Below are 15711 nucleotides of genomic sequence, written 5' to 3'. Positions count from 1 at the left end.
TACTGAAGTCCATGTAGACAATATCCACTGCCTTCCCTTCATCCACTTTCCTGGTAACCTCCTCGAAAAACTCCAACAGATTGGTCAAACATGACCTACCACGCACAAAGCCATGTTGACTCTCTCTAATAAGCCCCTGTCTATCCAAATGCTTGTTGATTCTGTCTCTTAGTACTCCCTCCAATAACTTACCTACTACTGACGTTAAACTCACCGGCCTATAATTTCCCGGATTACTTTTCGATCCTTTTTTAAACAACGGAACAACATGAGCCACTCTCCAATCCTCCGGCACTTCACCCGTAGACAGCGACATTTTAAATATTTCTGCCAGGGCCCCCGCAATTTCAACACTAGTCTCCTTCAAGGTCTGAGGGAACACTCTGTCAGGTCCCGGGGATTTATCCACTTTAATTTTCCTCAAGACAGCAAGCACCTCCTCCTTTTCAATCTGTACAGTTTCCATGATCTCACTACTTGATTCCCTCAATTCCATAGACTTCATGCCAGCTTCCTTAGTAAATACAGGCACAAAAAACCTATTTAAGATCTCCCCCATTTCCTTTGGTTCCGCACAAAGCTTCTGATCTTCAAGAAGACCAATTTTATCCCTTACAATCCTTTTACTCTTAATATACCTGTAAAAGCTCTTTGGATTATCCTTCACTTTGACTGCCAAGGCAACCTCATGTCTTCTTTTTGCCCTCCTGATTTCTTTCTTAAGTATTTTCTTTCACTTCTTATACTCCTCAAGCACCTGATTTACCCCCTGTTTCCTATACATTTCATACAACTCCCTCTTCTTCTTTATCAGAGTTGCAATATCCCTTGAGAACCAAGGTTCCTTATTCCTATTCAATTTGCCTTTATTCCTGACAGGAACATACAAACTCTGCACTCTCAAAATTTCCCCTTTGAAGGCTTCCCACCAATCACATCTTTGCCAGAGAACAACCTGTCCCAATCCACACTTTTTAGATCCTTCTCATTTCTTCAAATTTGGCCTTCTTCCAGTTCAGATTCTCAACCCTAGGATCAGATCTATCCTTGTCCATGATCAAATTGAAACTAATGGTGTTATGATCACTGGAACCAAAGTGCTCCCCTACACAGACTTCTGTCACTTGCCCTAATTCGTTTCCTAACAGGAGATCCAATATTGCATCCCCTCTAGTTGGTCCCTCTATATACTGATTTAGAAAACTTTCCTGAACACATTTTACAAACTCTAAACCATCTAGACCCCTAACAGTATGGGAGTCCCAATCAATGTATGGAAAATTAAAATCCCCTACCACCACAACTTTATGTTTCCTGCAGTTGCCTGCTATCTCTCTGCAGATTTGCTCTTCCAAGTCTCGTTGACTATTGGGTGGTCTGTAATACAATCCCACTAATGTGGCCATACCTTTCCTGTTTCTCAGCTCCACCCATAAGGACTCAGTAGACAAGCCCTCTAATCTGTCCTGCCTGAGCACTGCTGTAATATTTTCCCTAACAAGCAATGCTACTCCCCCACCTTTCATTCCTCTGCCTCAATCACATCTGAAACATCGGAACCCTGGAATATTAAGCTGCCAGTCCTGCCCCTCCTGTAGCCAAGTTTCACTAATTGCTACAACATCATAATTCCACGTGTCAATCCACGCCCTCAGCTCATCCGCCTTCCCCGCAATACTCCTAGCATTGAAATATATACACCTCAGAAGATTTTTACCACCACTCACAACCTTTCTATCAGCGGATTTGCTTAAACTTTCAACATCATTTATTTTCACCCCAGCCACGCTGTCAGCTCTGGCACTCTGGTTCCCATCCCCCTGCAAATCTAGTTTAAAGCCTCCCCAATAGCACTAACAAACCTCCCTGAAAGGATATTGGTCCCCCTGTGGTCCAAGTGTAACCCGTCTCTCTTGTACAGGTCCCACCTGCCCCAGAAGAGGTCCCAATGATCCTGAAATCTGAAACCCTGCTCCCTACACCAGTTCCTCAGCCACTTGTTCCTCCTCCAGCACAGGTAGCAATCCTGAGATTACCACCCTTGAGGTCCTGCTTTTCAACTTCCTACCAAGCTCTCTATACTCACTGTCCAAGACCTCTTCACTCTTCCTTGCTATATCATTGGTACCGATGTGCACCACGACATCTGGCTGGTCACCCTCCCACTTCAGAATGTCATGCAATCGATCTCGAAGGGTCTCGGCCTGAAACGTCGACTCTACCTCTTCCTAGAGATGCTGCCTGCCCTGCTGCATTCACCAACAACTTTGATGTGTGTTGATGTGATCAGGGATATTGCCTTTGAGTGCACTATACAGGGGGAGCATAATTTCAGCAGCAATCAGAATGAAGTGATGATAGAAATTCACCACATCTAAAAACCAGTAGTTTTTCAGTAGTGTGGGCTAGTGAGAAATCGATAATAGTGGTTACTTTTGATGGGAGGGGTATTGCACCTTCTGCAGAGATGCAGTGGTTGATAACTCAGAATGGCATTTAGCAGGGTTAATAATCAACCTGTGCTGGCTTAAGCACTCAAAATGTGCAGAGATGAGATGCATGTTCAGATTTAGATGCACTGGCAACAAGAATGTCATCCAGGTAAATCAGAAAGTCTAAGTCTTGTAATAGTCCAGCAGCTGGTGGAAAGTCTGCATTGCATTTTTCAGCCCAAATGGTATGCACTGAAGATCAGAGGCCAAATGGGATTATCATAGCTGTTTTGGGAGTGTCCTTTGAGTACACAGGCACATGATGGTAGCCCTTAACTAAGTTGACTTTGGAAAAAATTAATTTTCTGGCTAAACATGCCAATGAGACTTGGGTGTGTGGGACCAGATAGTGAACGGTGTAGAGACCTTGATAAAGTGTTAGTAATTGGCACACAGCCAGCAACCACCATGTGACTTGGGACCGTATGGAGTGGAGAAGCCCAGCGACTATTTGACTGTTGTACAATTCCAAGTCTTTCCATATTGGCATATTTGGCCTTTGTGGTTGCCAGCTTTTCTGGGTCCAGAACGGGCAAGGACTGGTGGGCCAGTCGTGGAAATGTGTTGCTTGACCCCATGTTTTGTGACTGTAGTGGAGAATGTGAGCTCAGTGAGGTATGGAAATTTGCCCAGCGGTTGAGTTAACTTGCATACAGTGGTGCGCGCACTTGACAGTCGTTGTGGGGAACTTGCCGGGGGAGCAGGGTGACAACACAAAGTCCTTGACATCCACAAGCCAGCAGTTCTTCAGATTGAGTAATAGTCCTTGGGCACACTGGAAATCTGCACCGAGCAGAGGTCTGGCCACTTTAGCCAGGATGAATTCCCATGTGTAATGTCACTCCCTGAAACAGAGCGTCACCCATCCTGTCCCATAAGTCTGGATTCTGTTGTCTTTGGCGGCCTCCAGTGAGGTTTCATTGCTCTTTGCCTTCTCATCAATGGGCAATGCTGGCTGCACCCTCACTTGAGCACCCGTGTCACACAGGAAGTGTCGCTCTGAAAGGGTGTCCATAATGAACAGTAGACATCCCTGGCAGCTGGAACCCACTGTGTTCACAGACCTCTGATGTCCCGATGCGCTGGCACTGTTGAAGCTACAAGGCGGTCGACACCTCCTCGCATTCCTACCAAAGTGAGCATGGTAAAAGCACAGGCCCAGCATCGTCTTTTTCACAGCCGTGGGTGTCCTTATGTTGGGGTCCTTGCTGATCAGGCTTATTGAGGTAGAGAAAGGAGGAGGAATGGTGCACCATTGCCTAGATGAGTTAGACCATCAGCCATTTTAGCAGCTCCCTATAGTCCTTCACAGATGCATTAGTGAGGGCTATGTGAACTTGACCAGGAATTTGTTGCATGAGGAGTTCTTTAACAATAGAACAAGGATGGTAATTTCCCAGGAGGGACAGCATGTGGTCCATTAGCTCTGATGGTTTAGCATTGCCAAGGCCAAGCAAAGATTACAACTATTTGGCGTGCTCAGAATCTGATAGTCCAAAAGTCTGCAGAAGGCGAGTTGTTAGCAATCAGTATTTATCGTATTAAGGTTGGTGTTCAAGTTGATTCTCTACTCTTGCAATCGTGGAGTTGCTGAGTGACACTATCACATAGGAATAATTGGTGTTGTCAGCGGAGATTTCTCACAGAGTGAATTAGGCCTCTGTCTGTACAAACCATGCAAAGGCATTTTGCTTCCAAAACTCCAGCAGTTTTAAAGCGACTGCATTGGTCAACATGTCCAATAAGTCTGGAATTGTCCTAGAGCATTGGGCTCATTAAGGTAGGTTTTCAGAAATAAAATGATGTGAGGTGTTTTATGTTTAAGGAAATCCATAACAACTCACTTATTGTACTCAAACTTGAACACAAAGTGTGGTAACTGAACTTCATGTCAGAGCAGCCTCTTAAAATGAACCCATCTCAATATTGGTGGTTGTGAATTGTGTACACTTCCCCCAATTACATTACTCTAGAAAATGAGGTCATACTCAGTCTGAAATCAAAATTGGTATTTTGCCTTCTAGCCAGAAATGGCTACTCTTTTCAACTTTAACTGAAGTGCTTACCCATTTGGAATTAAACTATGACTTGAACTGATACTCACTATTATGTCTGTTGTAATTTGACAGTGGCTCCTCATTGGAGATGACTCGTACAAAATCAGTCTGGCCAGCTCAGTATATTTCTTTGGTGTTTTGATTGGTGTTGTTACCTTTGGACAAATTTCTGATCGATTTGGAAGGAAGAGAACTTACTTGACAGGTATGGTGTTTAAAATTTATAAGGTGTTTCTTAATAACTATCAATATGATACACGCTAGACTTAAGAAAGACTCCTCTCAATTTTCTAATACGTAATAATTCGAGCACTGTGAATAATTAAAAACATAAAGTACAAAGGTCTTGTTTGATGATAATGGACTTGCTGTACTTTTGTGGATCAGTTGAGTATATGGCCCCAATTTTTTTTTTAAACCTTCTCCTTCAGAATAGTGTGCTGGCTCCCAGGAGATAAGTGACAGCAGAAAGAATGGCTTGTGGATTAAAATGACTGGTGAAGAAGGAAAATGCTTTTTGTTGTAAAAGCAAGTAGCTTGCAAATTCTGTGCTATGTAAATGTGTAATCTAACTGCATTGCATGGTATTACAACTTGTGTTAAATGCAAGCTTGTCTCTGTGCTGAACTGAGGCTGTGGCCTGTAACTAATGGACTCCTAAATCGGCTGTGGTGATGTCTGGCTTCATGGCAGTGGACTCACTTTGGTGAGCTTCAGTTCTGAATGCTATTTGCTTACTTTTATTATTTGCACGATTGTGTTCCCCCCCCCCCCCCCCGCACATTGGATGTTTGACAGTTTTCTTTTTTCAGTCGGTTCTATTGGATCCCTTTATGTGGCTACATGTGAGGAGACTAATTTCAAGGTTGTGTATAGTACTCATACTTTTGATATCAAATGTACTTTGCACTATGACATTGTCTCCACAACAATGTTGCATTTTATACAAGCATTTTAAACAGTTCAAACTACTTCATTGATTTCTTATCAAATAAAATTTGAAAAACCAATTGGATATTGCTGTAATATCTCCAGGTTGTGATAACAGATAAAAGTTTAGCCAGTAAAGTTTAAGGAGTGTTTTGAAAAAGCAAAGAATTGGGGGACAAGGTTGAAGGAAAGAATTTTGTTTATTTATTTATTGACATACAGCGTGGGATAGACTCTTCTGGCCCTTTGAGCCACATTGCCCAGCAACCCCCCCCCCCCAGTTTAATCCTAGCCTAATCATGCAACAATTTACAATGACTGATTAACCAGCAACCAGCGCATCTTTGGACTGTGGGAGGAAACCACAGCACCCAGAGGAAACTCGTGCGATCACAGGGTGAACGTACAAACTCCTTACAGGCAGTGTCGGGAATTAAACCCATGTCGCCTGTGCTTTAAAGCATTGTGCTACCCACTACACTACCGTGCGGCCTCTAGGACCTAGGGCCTTGCATCTAAAAGCATATCAGCAAAGGCAGTGGTACAAATTCAGATTCTTAAAAGCCAAAACTAGATGTTGTTGAGGGTTGTATGGATTGAATTATGTGGAGACACATCTGATCTGTAATTCGTCTCCTGTTCATTTGTCATCAATAATGTTTAATCATAATGCAGCTTCCAAGAAGGACAAAGCTGTAGGTTGGCAATTTGAAGTCATTGCATTGTTTTTTCCCGGGGAACTTCTGCTCATCTGGTGCTAAATGTCAGACAAGCAGTTTGATTTATTTGGACAGCAGAGGTGATGGGGTAGAGTCTGGTTTGCTTCTGGAATTGTGCTGTATTTTCAATTAGTGACAACATCGAGATAAGAAATTTGGTGAGTATTGTAGACACCATAAGACATAGAGCAGAATTAGGTCATTCGGCCCATCGAGTCTGTTCTGTCATCTTGCTTCTCAGCCCCATTTTCCTGACGGCCCTAAATTTTTGACATCCTTACCCATCAAGAATCCATCAACTGATACTTTAAATGTACTTACTGATTTGGCCTCTGTTATGTTTTTTAACTCCAAAACATAAAACTAATGGAAAATAAACACTGAGCATGGAACAACTTGTCTTTCTTTCCAATGCAGACAGCCATTTCTGCTTTTTAAATTTTTGATTATTATTACCTGACACTTGCTGCTAATGAACCTGTAATTTGTCTGTTTTCTGCCTTTTTTTAACTCTTAACATCAGTTGCAAACCATAACAGCCCACATTGCCATCTGGCTAAAGAATTTCTTCCTCATTTTTTTCTAGAAGGAGATCCTTCTATTCAGAGGCTGTGCCCCCAGCACAACACTCTCCTGCTATTGAAAACATCCTCTCGATATCAATTCTTATGTTCAATATTTGCTTGGTTTTAATGAGGATACCCCACCCTTGGTGTTGTAAATCCCGATGAGTACACGGCCAGAGCCATCAAATGCTCCTCCAACATTAATACTTTTATCCCTGGGATTGTTCCTGGAGCCTCTCCAGTGCCAGTACACACTTCCTTAGATAATAGCACCAAAACTGCTCTCAGTACTCTAAGCTTGGTCTGACCAATGCCTTATAAAGCCTCAGCATTACATCCGTGCTTTTCTAGTAACACACACGATGCTGGAGGAACTCAACGGGTCAGGCAGCCTCTATGGAATTGATAAATGTTTGACGTTTTGGGCCGAGACCCATCTTCAAGACTGGAAAGGAAGGGGAAGACAGCAGGATAAATAGGGGGAAGGGAAAGAGACTAGTTGGAAGGTGATGGGTGAAGCCAGGTGGGTAGGAAAGGTAAAGAGCTGGGGAGAGTGGCCCATAGGAAGAGGGGTATGCAGGGGGGAGGTGAGGAGAAGAGGTAAGAGGCCAAGAGTGAGAATGAGGGGAGGGGGAAGGGCATGAACATTGATTCCTCCTTTTGGTAAAAAATAAAATTCCATCAGGTTGGAGGCTACTCAGATTGAATTGGAGGTGTTATTCCTCCACTCTGATGGGGGGCTCATTATGGTACAAGAGGAGGCCATGGACCAACATGTCAGAATGGGAATTGGAATTAAATTGTCTGGCTGCCGAGAAGTTCAGCTTTTGGCGGATGGAGCAGAGGTGCTTGATGAAGCAGTCCCCCAATTTATAATGGGTCTCACCAATGTAGAGAAGGCATTGGGAGTACCGGACACAATAGATAACCCCAACAGATTGACAGGTGAAACGGGAAATATACATAGGCCTTAGAACAATAGCCAGGATGTGGGATTAAAATTTTAATGGGAAATACAAAAGACATGTAATAAGGGCAATGTTACAATAAGATTTTCAATATGTCGGCAGATTGGGGAAAATCAAGTTGGTGCTGGATCCCAAGAGGGAATTTGTAGAATATCAGTGAGATGGCTTTTAGAGCAGTTCAAGGTTGAGCCCTCTGGGGAAAAGCAATTGTGGTTTGGGTGTTGTGTAAAGAACCAGATTTAGTTAACTATCTGAAGCTGACAAATCTGTTGGAATTACTTGAGGAAATAACAAGCAGGCTAGATGAAGGAAAATCGGTAGATGTTGTGCACTTTGATTTTCAGAAGGCCTTTGACTAGGCACCGCACATGAGGCTACTTACATGAGGCCGATGGTAGTACAGGAAAGATACTATCATGGATAGAAGATTGGCTAACTGACGGAGGCAAAGTGTCAGAATAGGAGGCCGATTCTGGTTGGCTGCTGATGTCTGGAGATGCTCTGCAGGGCTCGGTATTGGGATCGCTCCTTTTCATGTAATATCTCAATCACTTGAATGACAGAATTGATGGCTCTGTGGTCAAGTTTGCAGTGATACGAAGATAGGTGGGCAGGCAAATAGTGTTGAGCAAGCAGGGTGTCTGCAGATTAGGGGAATGAACAAAGTGGTAGATAGGATATAGTATAGGGAAGTGTATGGTCATGCACTTTGGTCGAAGGAATAAAGTAGACTATTTTCTAAACGGGGAGAAAATTCAAACATCAGAGGCGCAATGACTTGGCCTCCACAGCCATCCATGGCAATAAATTCTACAAATTCAGCACCTTCTGGTTAAACAAATTTCTCCATTCTAATGGACATCCCTCTGCTGGCTGTGCCCTCTGCTCCTAGACTCCCATACATCCACTCTATCAAGGTTTTTCAATATTTAATAAGTTTCAATGAGATCCCTCCTCGATCTTCCAAACTCCAGCGACTAAAGGCCCAGTTCCATCAGATCCTTCTAGTACGTTAAACTTTCATTCCTAGAAGCATTCTCATCAGCCTCTGGGTGCTCTTCAATGCCAATGTTATCTTGCCCCATTTCTGAAATAAGATACCCAAAACTGCTCCAAATATAGTCTGATCAATGTCTTATAAAGCATCAGTCACATTGTTGCGTTTGTATTCCAGTCCTCTTAAAATGAATTTGCCGTCTTTACCACCAACTCAACCTGCAAGGTAACCTTTGAGGAATCCTGCACTCCGTGGTTGCTCTACCAGTGTGCTTTGGGTTGTTGTCTTGCTGAAAGACTAACTTCCTCCCCAGCTTAAGCTTTCTGGCAGAGGCTAGTGGGTTTTTATCCAAAATCTCTCTGTATTTAGTGGTATTCACCTTCCCATCAATCCTGATCAAATTTCCAATCCCTGCTGCTAAAAGCATACCCATAGCACGATGCTACCTCCACCATATTTTACAATGGGGATGGTGTCACCTGGCTGGTGCACAGTATTAGATCTGCACCACATGTACCGCTTGGTATTGAGGCCACAATGTCCAAATTCAGCCTCATCTGATCACAAGGCCGCCTTCCACATCTTTGCCGTATCTTCTAAGTTACGCTTTGAGAAGACCTTACAGGCAAGGATATGTTTTTTTAAGCCAGGGTTTCTTCCTTGCCACTCTTCCATAAATACTGTTTTTGTGCAAGGTCTTAGAGATAATGAAGCTACGAACTTCATCTCCAGTTGCAGCCACTGACCTGCAGCTCACTTAGTGGCGGGTGGTGTCATAGTAGCCTCTCTTACAGGTGCCATTCATCTCCGGTGGCAAAATTTAGATGGGTAGCTTGATCTAGACAGTGTGGCTATGGTTTCATATTTTTTCCACTTTTTCAAGGTAGACTGCTCTGAGATGTGATCAATACCTTTGAAATGGTCCTTTACTCGTCCCCGGATTTGTGATTCTCTATTATTTCGAAGACTCTTGAATGTCTTCATTTTGGTTTGCTCTGTTGAAAATCTATCATACTGTTGGACCTTGCAGAGAGAGGGGGTATTTATTCTTAAACAAGTGATCCTCCAATTTCCTACATCAACAAATTGCATGAGCTTGTAGGGTAATACAGGCTGACCACCAATCTTCCAGAAACTGATGGTTTGACCAAGTATTGCTCACTTTTCATTGAACACCTGTAAGATGAGGTGAATGCTGGCAATTCTGCTTAGACATTTATTAAAGAATTTAACATGAAAGATGTTCTTTGTTTCATTGCTTGAGGGTGGGAGAAGGTAGAACCTTCGACACTAAAGAATGGCTGGCATAAGTTGTGGCCTGCCTTGACGTTTGATAATGTGCCTGAAGAAAAGCTTGACGATGATTTTACCGGATTTCATGTACCAAGGGAGAAAGTAGATGTTCATGATTTGCTTGCATATGCAAGAGGTGTTACAGGACCTGCTTTCAAAGATATAGCAAGTACCCTTAATGAAGAAAATCTACGTGTAGATGATTGTCATCAACTAAATAAATACCTGTTTTGCATCACCATACGAACTCAGAAATTATAGACAGTGTTCTGAATGCGGGCTAAAACACTGCAAGTGATGAAGATGGCAGCGATATTGATGAAACTGAAGGATTTACAATTGACAAGTCAGAGTTGTTGGATGATTTTCATCAAAAAGTTAGAGAAACGTACCTTTGTCACAGAACAAGAGCTAATGAATTTTTATTTGATGCAAGAAAAATTACACGGAGAGATCAAAACACATGAAACAACTTCGCCTGGATGAAATACTTAAGAAAATAACTGAGAAGCAACACTTTGTATGCACAATAATTAATAAATTTTTATATAATTTTTGTTTAATTATTAATTCTTGAGCTTCTGCAGTCCATTTTTGCCAACATTATTGCGTGACCTCTTTTAATCTGGCAAAACTGTTAATCGGGCAAGGCTCAGGAACCAAGGGTGCTGGAAAATCGGTGGTTAACCTATACAGTTTATTGCACCTGAGGAAAGTTAGCATTGTAATTTTTCAGCCCCAAGTTTGGTTTTTAATTTTTAGTAAACTGTTCACTGGTTTTGGAATTTTTCTTTTGCTTTGACATGATGCAGGATGTTTTGTAGATTAGTTCAAAAAAATCATATTTCAATATATTTTCAAGTTAGAAGATAAGACAGTAAAACATGAAAATAGTTGTGAGGGCTGAATGCTTTTAGACGCACTGTATCTTTCCAGTAATGCTGTAGGCAGCCATCATGTGTTGCAGCATTGTGCGGTACCTTGTCAAGGGTACCCTGAAAATGCAAATTAAAAAACATCCACTGACTCCTTTGTCTATCCCATCTGTTACAAGATTTCTCCTTACACAAACGATGGTGACTTTTGTCTATTTGCCTCCAAGTACCCCAAACTCCTTACCCTTAATAATGGAGTCCAACATCTTCCCAACCACTGAGGTCAGATTAATTGGCCTATAATATCCTTTCTTCTGCCTCCCTCCTTCCCTTCTTGGAGTGTAGTGACATTTGCGATTTCAGTCCACTGGAACATTCCCGACTCTAGTGATTCTTGAAAGAATCCACAATCTGTTCAGCTATGTGTTTCAGAACCCTGGGGTGTAGTCCATCTGGTTCAGGTGACTTATCTGCCTTTGACCTTTCAGCACCACATTAGTAATGATGACTGCACTCTCTTCTGCCCCCTGACTCTCTCGACTTTCTGTCATATTTCTGGTATCTTCCACAGTGAGGAATGGTGCAAAATATTCATTTCATCTTCCATTTATTTTTCCCCAATCCTACCTCTCCAATGTTATCTTCATCTATGGTATGCCTCTATCCTGCACCTTCTGAATTGCCTCCAGAAACTTCAGCCATTGCTGTTCTGCTGTCATCCCTGCTAGTCTCCCCTTCCAATCAACTTTGACCAGCTCCTCTTCCATGCCTCTAGTTATCTTTACTGAATTGTGACACCAGTACATCTAATTTTAGCTTCTCCCTCTCAAGCTGCAGAGTGATTTCTATCATATTTTGAACTTCTTGGGGTTCCTTTAAGCTCCCTAACCAAATCTGCTTGATTACTCAACATCAAATGCAGAGAATTGCCCCTCAGCCACTAGATGCTTTTAAAGCACCAGAGTTTTCTATATAGGTTTCAAACTGGAATGTTGACTATACTTCGCAAAATGGCATTGAGTTATTGAGTGTGACTCCAGCCAGCAAAATAATAATGGCATTAGATTGGACTTGGTTAATTAAAATTATCGAAAGGTGCAAATAAGTTGAGAGTATGGGATGAGGCATCTGAATTTTCACCTTCAATGTACTCTATTGTAACCTTTGGAACAAATTTCTTACAATGCAAAATATGAAAGTTTGCATTTGACCAAATTTGGAAGAATGTGTTGGGGAGATTGTGAAATAAAGATTGCAAATTCTGACTCTTGCATGAGGATTTTCAATATTTTAATAAAATGTATTGGCTTACTTGTACAGTTTTGAGATCAGCAGTAAGTTCTTTAATGGTAAATTATAGACGATATAGACTAATCACAGTTCCCAGCAAGTAAATTTTATGTGTAATTGAGCAGATGCATTCATTCCCTTTCGGTCCTCTTTTCAGGCAAAGAAAGAGAAAGGTCTGCAATCATTATTTCCCACTTTCATGACATCTCAATATCTTCCGAACCGAGGGAAATTCTTATGGCATTAGTCAGTGAAGCTGTACTGGCACTCTACGCAGTGCCACTGTGCAGAGCACTGCTTTATGGTATTCTTAATCCTAGAATTCAGACATCATGGGCACATGCCACTATGCACTTTTTTAAAAAGGGACATCTGCTCAAACTACTGCACTGGGAAGCTGGTGTGATTCATTCTGACAGCAATGAATCTGATCTCATTTCATTGATCAGATCATCTGATCTCACACATTTCATCGTAGAGTGATGTGCAGTGGTAGCTGAGGTGAAAGGGCTAGCCACTTGATGTTGAGTTGAGAATTCGTGTGCATTTGGCTGGCAACAATGAGTGTGGGCCACGGCTGGGGATAGGTAGTGGCTGCTGCCTGCAATTTACAGGCCACCTGGAATCCTAGCCCCTCTCACCTCTTCCTGGTGGATGTAATGGAAGCTGCCATCTTCCTCTCGTCTGACTGCACGCTCCCCGATGCATCAGCTGCATGTGTTACTATGGAGTGCTCTCAAGTTTGCAAGAGCCTTCCAGCTAAACAAAGAGAAAGAACAGGTAGCTTCCATATCCAACCCGAGAAATGAAAAGGATTGCAAGAACCAGTTGAAGGCAGTCTCTCGGAACTGGCTTAGTATATTGGTCAAGCTGTATATTTGAGCCACAAATCTCAGTGAGGGGCTCAACCCAGCTGTGACACATTGCCTCAGTGTCTCATTCCACGGTGATGCATGTTGTAATGAGATCACTTTCAACCTTTTGTTTGCGGCAAGAGTGCCAGCAGAGGGCTAAGTCTTTCACTAGCTTCCATTCAAAGCAGTGTGCCCCGCTGAAGGTAGGCAGATCTGTTTCACATTATAATGCTGTGATGACCCCTTTCTGTGCTGATTACTTTGGTGTTCAATAGCAAATAACTGCATTTCTAATACAGTCCTAAATGTTTTGTTTTTTGCTGCAGGTCTTACACTTGATATCATTTTTGGTATTGCAAGTGGAATTGCTCCAACATACCAAATGTTTTTGGTATCACGTTTCTTTGTCGGTGTGACCAATGGAGGAATGGGATTGGTGTCCTTCGTTCTACTTCAAGAATATTTGTCTGTTTCTTATTGGGCAATAGTTGGTAAGATACTAATGCTAGTATTTTTTTAAAATTCTTAAATGAGAGAGGCACTTACTTCACTTCTGATGGAATGCTTTGTTTCTAGAAAAGTAGGATTGTATTTATGGTACCCCATGGTTCCCACCATTTGGTTGAAGAAGTTTTCTGTTGAATTCTTGATCATTTGGTTTGGTGTTGAGCTGAACTAGAAATCTTTTCACTGCTTTCTTAAAGACTTTGAAGTCTCTGCACAGCCTCTTTGAGAGAGAAAAAGCAGCATTTCTGATTTCAAATGGGGAGGTGATGCTGTGAAATCCAGTTAAATTTTGTGATGTTTACCCAATATAGCTTTCTGTCTGGAGTAAAGCAAGCTGAAATGATGGCTGATTTCAATATTATTGCTTCTTTCCTTCTTTTCTTTTCAAATCTTTTTATTATTATTATTATCTAAAGTTAACAAGAGTACATCGAAGTAGGCAACACTTACAATGTCTCAAGAGAGAAAAAAAACATTGTTTTAAAGATTGAAAAAATCTTGGTGACAAAAAAAAAGAGGAAAAAAAAATTTCCATTTACTTACTCATCCTCCTGACCCCAAGTCAAGTAATCTTTTATTTAATGAGAGTAAAATACCTAGAATCTAAGGAGCAGCTTTGCCATTTTTGCTTGCATTTAAATAAGAATGTTAAAACTTCATGATGGGAGAATACTGGAATCTCTTGTGCTTTTTCTTGAGATCAGGAAAACTGAATTTTAAGTTTAGAAAAGTTGCTCTTATTTTTGATTCTTCTACCAAGTAAGAAGTGTTTACCACTATTTTGATGCAAGTCAGTAATTTGAAGTCTTTTGCAATTAATGTGAATTTAAAAAATAACGCCTTTTTCCAACTGCCCCTCTGCCAGGTTCACTACAGAGCTTCTCATTTGCTATTGGAATTACTCTGTATGCGTTGACTGGGTACTTTATTCGATCATGGAGGATACTGGCTATTGTGATCAATATTGAAGGAGTACTTATTCTGCTGCCATCTTTGTAAGTATGCTTTCTTACACTTGTGTTAAATTTCTTACATGTAGCTGATTGTGAAAGGAAGATTTTCTGGATCTTTGTAGGCATCTTTTTTACAGGAAAAAGAACATTGGAAATAATATTTTTTAGATTAATGAAGGAACTGGTTTGGTGTGTTTAAATCCTTTTCCCACTTGAAAATTACAATGACTGTACTACATTAAATTTAATGGAATAAAGATACAAACAAGCTGCTTCCATCGTGCAAGTCATAGTTGCAAGGAAGCTTTGTTACATATTTCTCATTATAAATCAAAAAGGACTATCCTGGAGCATGACGTAGGTTGCTCCGGAATAATTTTAGCGAGAACCTTGGATCCACCTGAGCCCATTTCTGTTGGAGCACTTCTAAAGCTACTAAATTCATAATGGTTAATAAAATAAATTCCCATTTATATTGTGTTCAGTTTCTGGACAGTTCAGACAAGCTTGACTGGCTTCAACATGTCTGAATCTACTAATGGTAAACACGTCCATGATGCTGATAAAGATCTACTCCTATTTTTAGAATTGTGTCTTTAATTATTTTCTATCATTTCCTTAGGTGAGCGACAGTGATTTTCAGTTAGTAAAGGTGTTTTAATGTGATTAAGCAATCTATCGCTGCGCAAAACTGGAAATAGATCAGACCTTGGTCAGTGCACTGGCCCTTTAAGACTGTGGCAGAAACAAGGTTGTCGTGCTGGGCTAATGGCGCATTTAAATTAAAAAAAAAAACAAGGTTTTCGACTCCCAATACCAACTGTCTTACTTACCAGAGCCTGTACATTTGTCAGTGAAAGTGACCATCTCAGAGCTAGAGTGCTGTTTCAGAGGGATGTTAGGACCGCTTGTGTCCTTTGTTTTACAGAATCTTGGTTAACCCCTTCCATTCCAAACGGAGCAGTTCAGATTGATGGGTTCACAATACACCGCCAAGATAGCCTTTTAAACCAAGGACGGTGGAGTATGCTTCATGATCGTGGTGTACAAACATGGCAATGCTGTCCCAATCCTGTTCACTAGATTTGGAACACTACGCGATCAAGTAGCTGCCACTTTAGACCATTAGGCATAGGAGCAGTCTTAGGCCATGTGGCCCATCCAGTCTGCTCCACCATTTAGTCATGGCTAATCCTTTTCTTCCCCTCTT

The 15711-nt window shown here is 41.5% G+C and overlaps 1 protein-coding gene across 2 annotated transcripts in view; it reads left to right on the top strand.

Annotated features, from left to right (window-relative positions):
• LOC140199773 (solute carrier family 22 member 15-like) overlaps positions 1-15711 on the top strand; it is an 87047-nt gene that overhangs the window by 14817 nt on the left and 56519 nt on the right. For both annotated transcript variants that reach the window (XM_072262261.1, XM_072262260.1), the window contains exons 3-5: positions 4622-4754; positions 13368-13532; positions 14414-14543. In XM_072262261.1, coding sequence (XP_072118362.1) covers positions 4622-4754; positions 13368-13532; positions 14414-14543 — 428 coding nt within the window. The remainder of the gene's footprint in view (positions 1-4621; positions 4755-13367; positions 13533-14413; positions 14544-15711) is intronic.

This window comes from Mobula birostris, chromosome 6, assembly GCF_030028105.1.
Source record: "Mobula birostris isolate sMobBir1 chromosome 6, sMobBir1.hap1, whole genome shotgun sequence".
Lineage (NCBI taxonomy): Eukaryota > Metazoa > Chordata > Chondrichthyes > Myliobatiformes > Myliobatidae > Mobula > Mobula birostris.
This window is presented reverse-complemented; position numbering and strand designations above follow the sequence as displayed.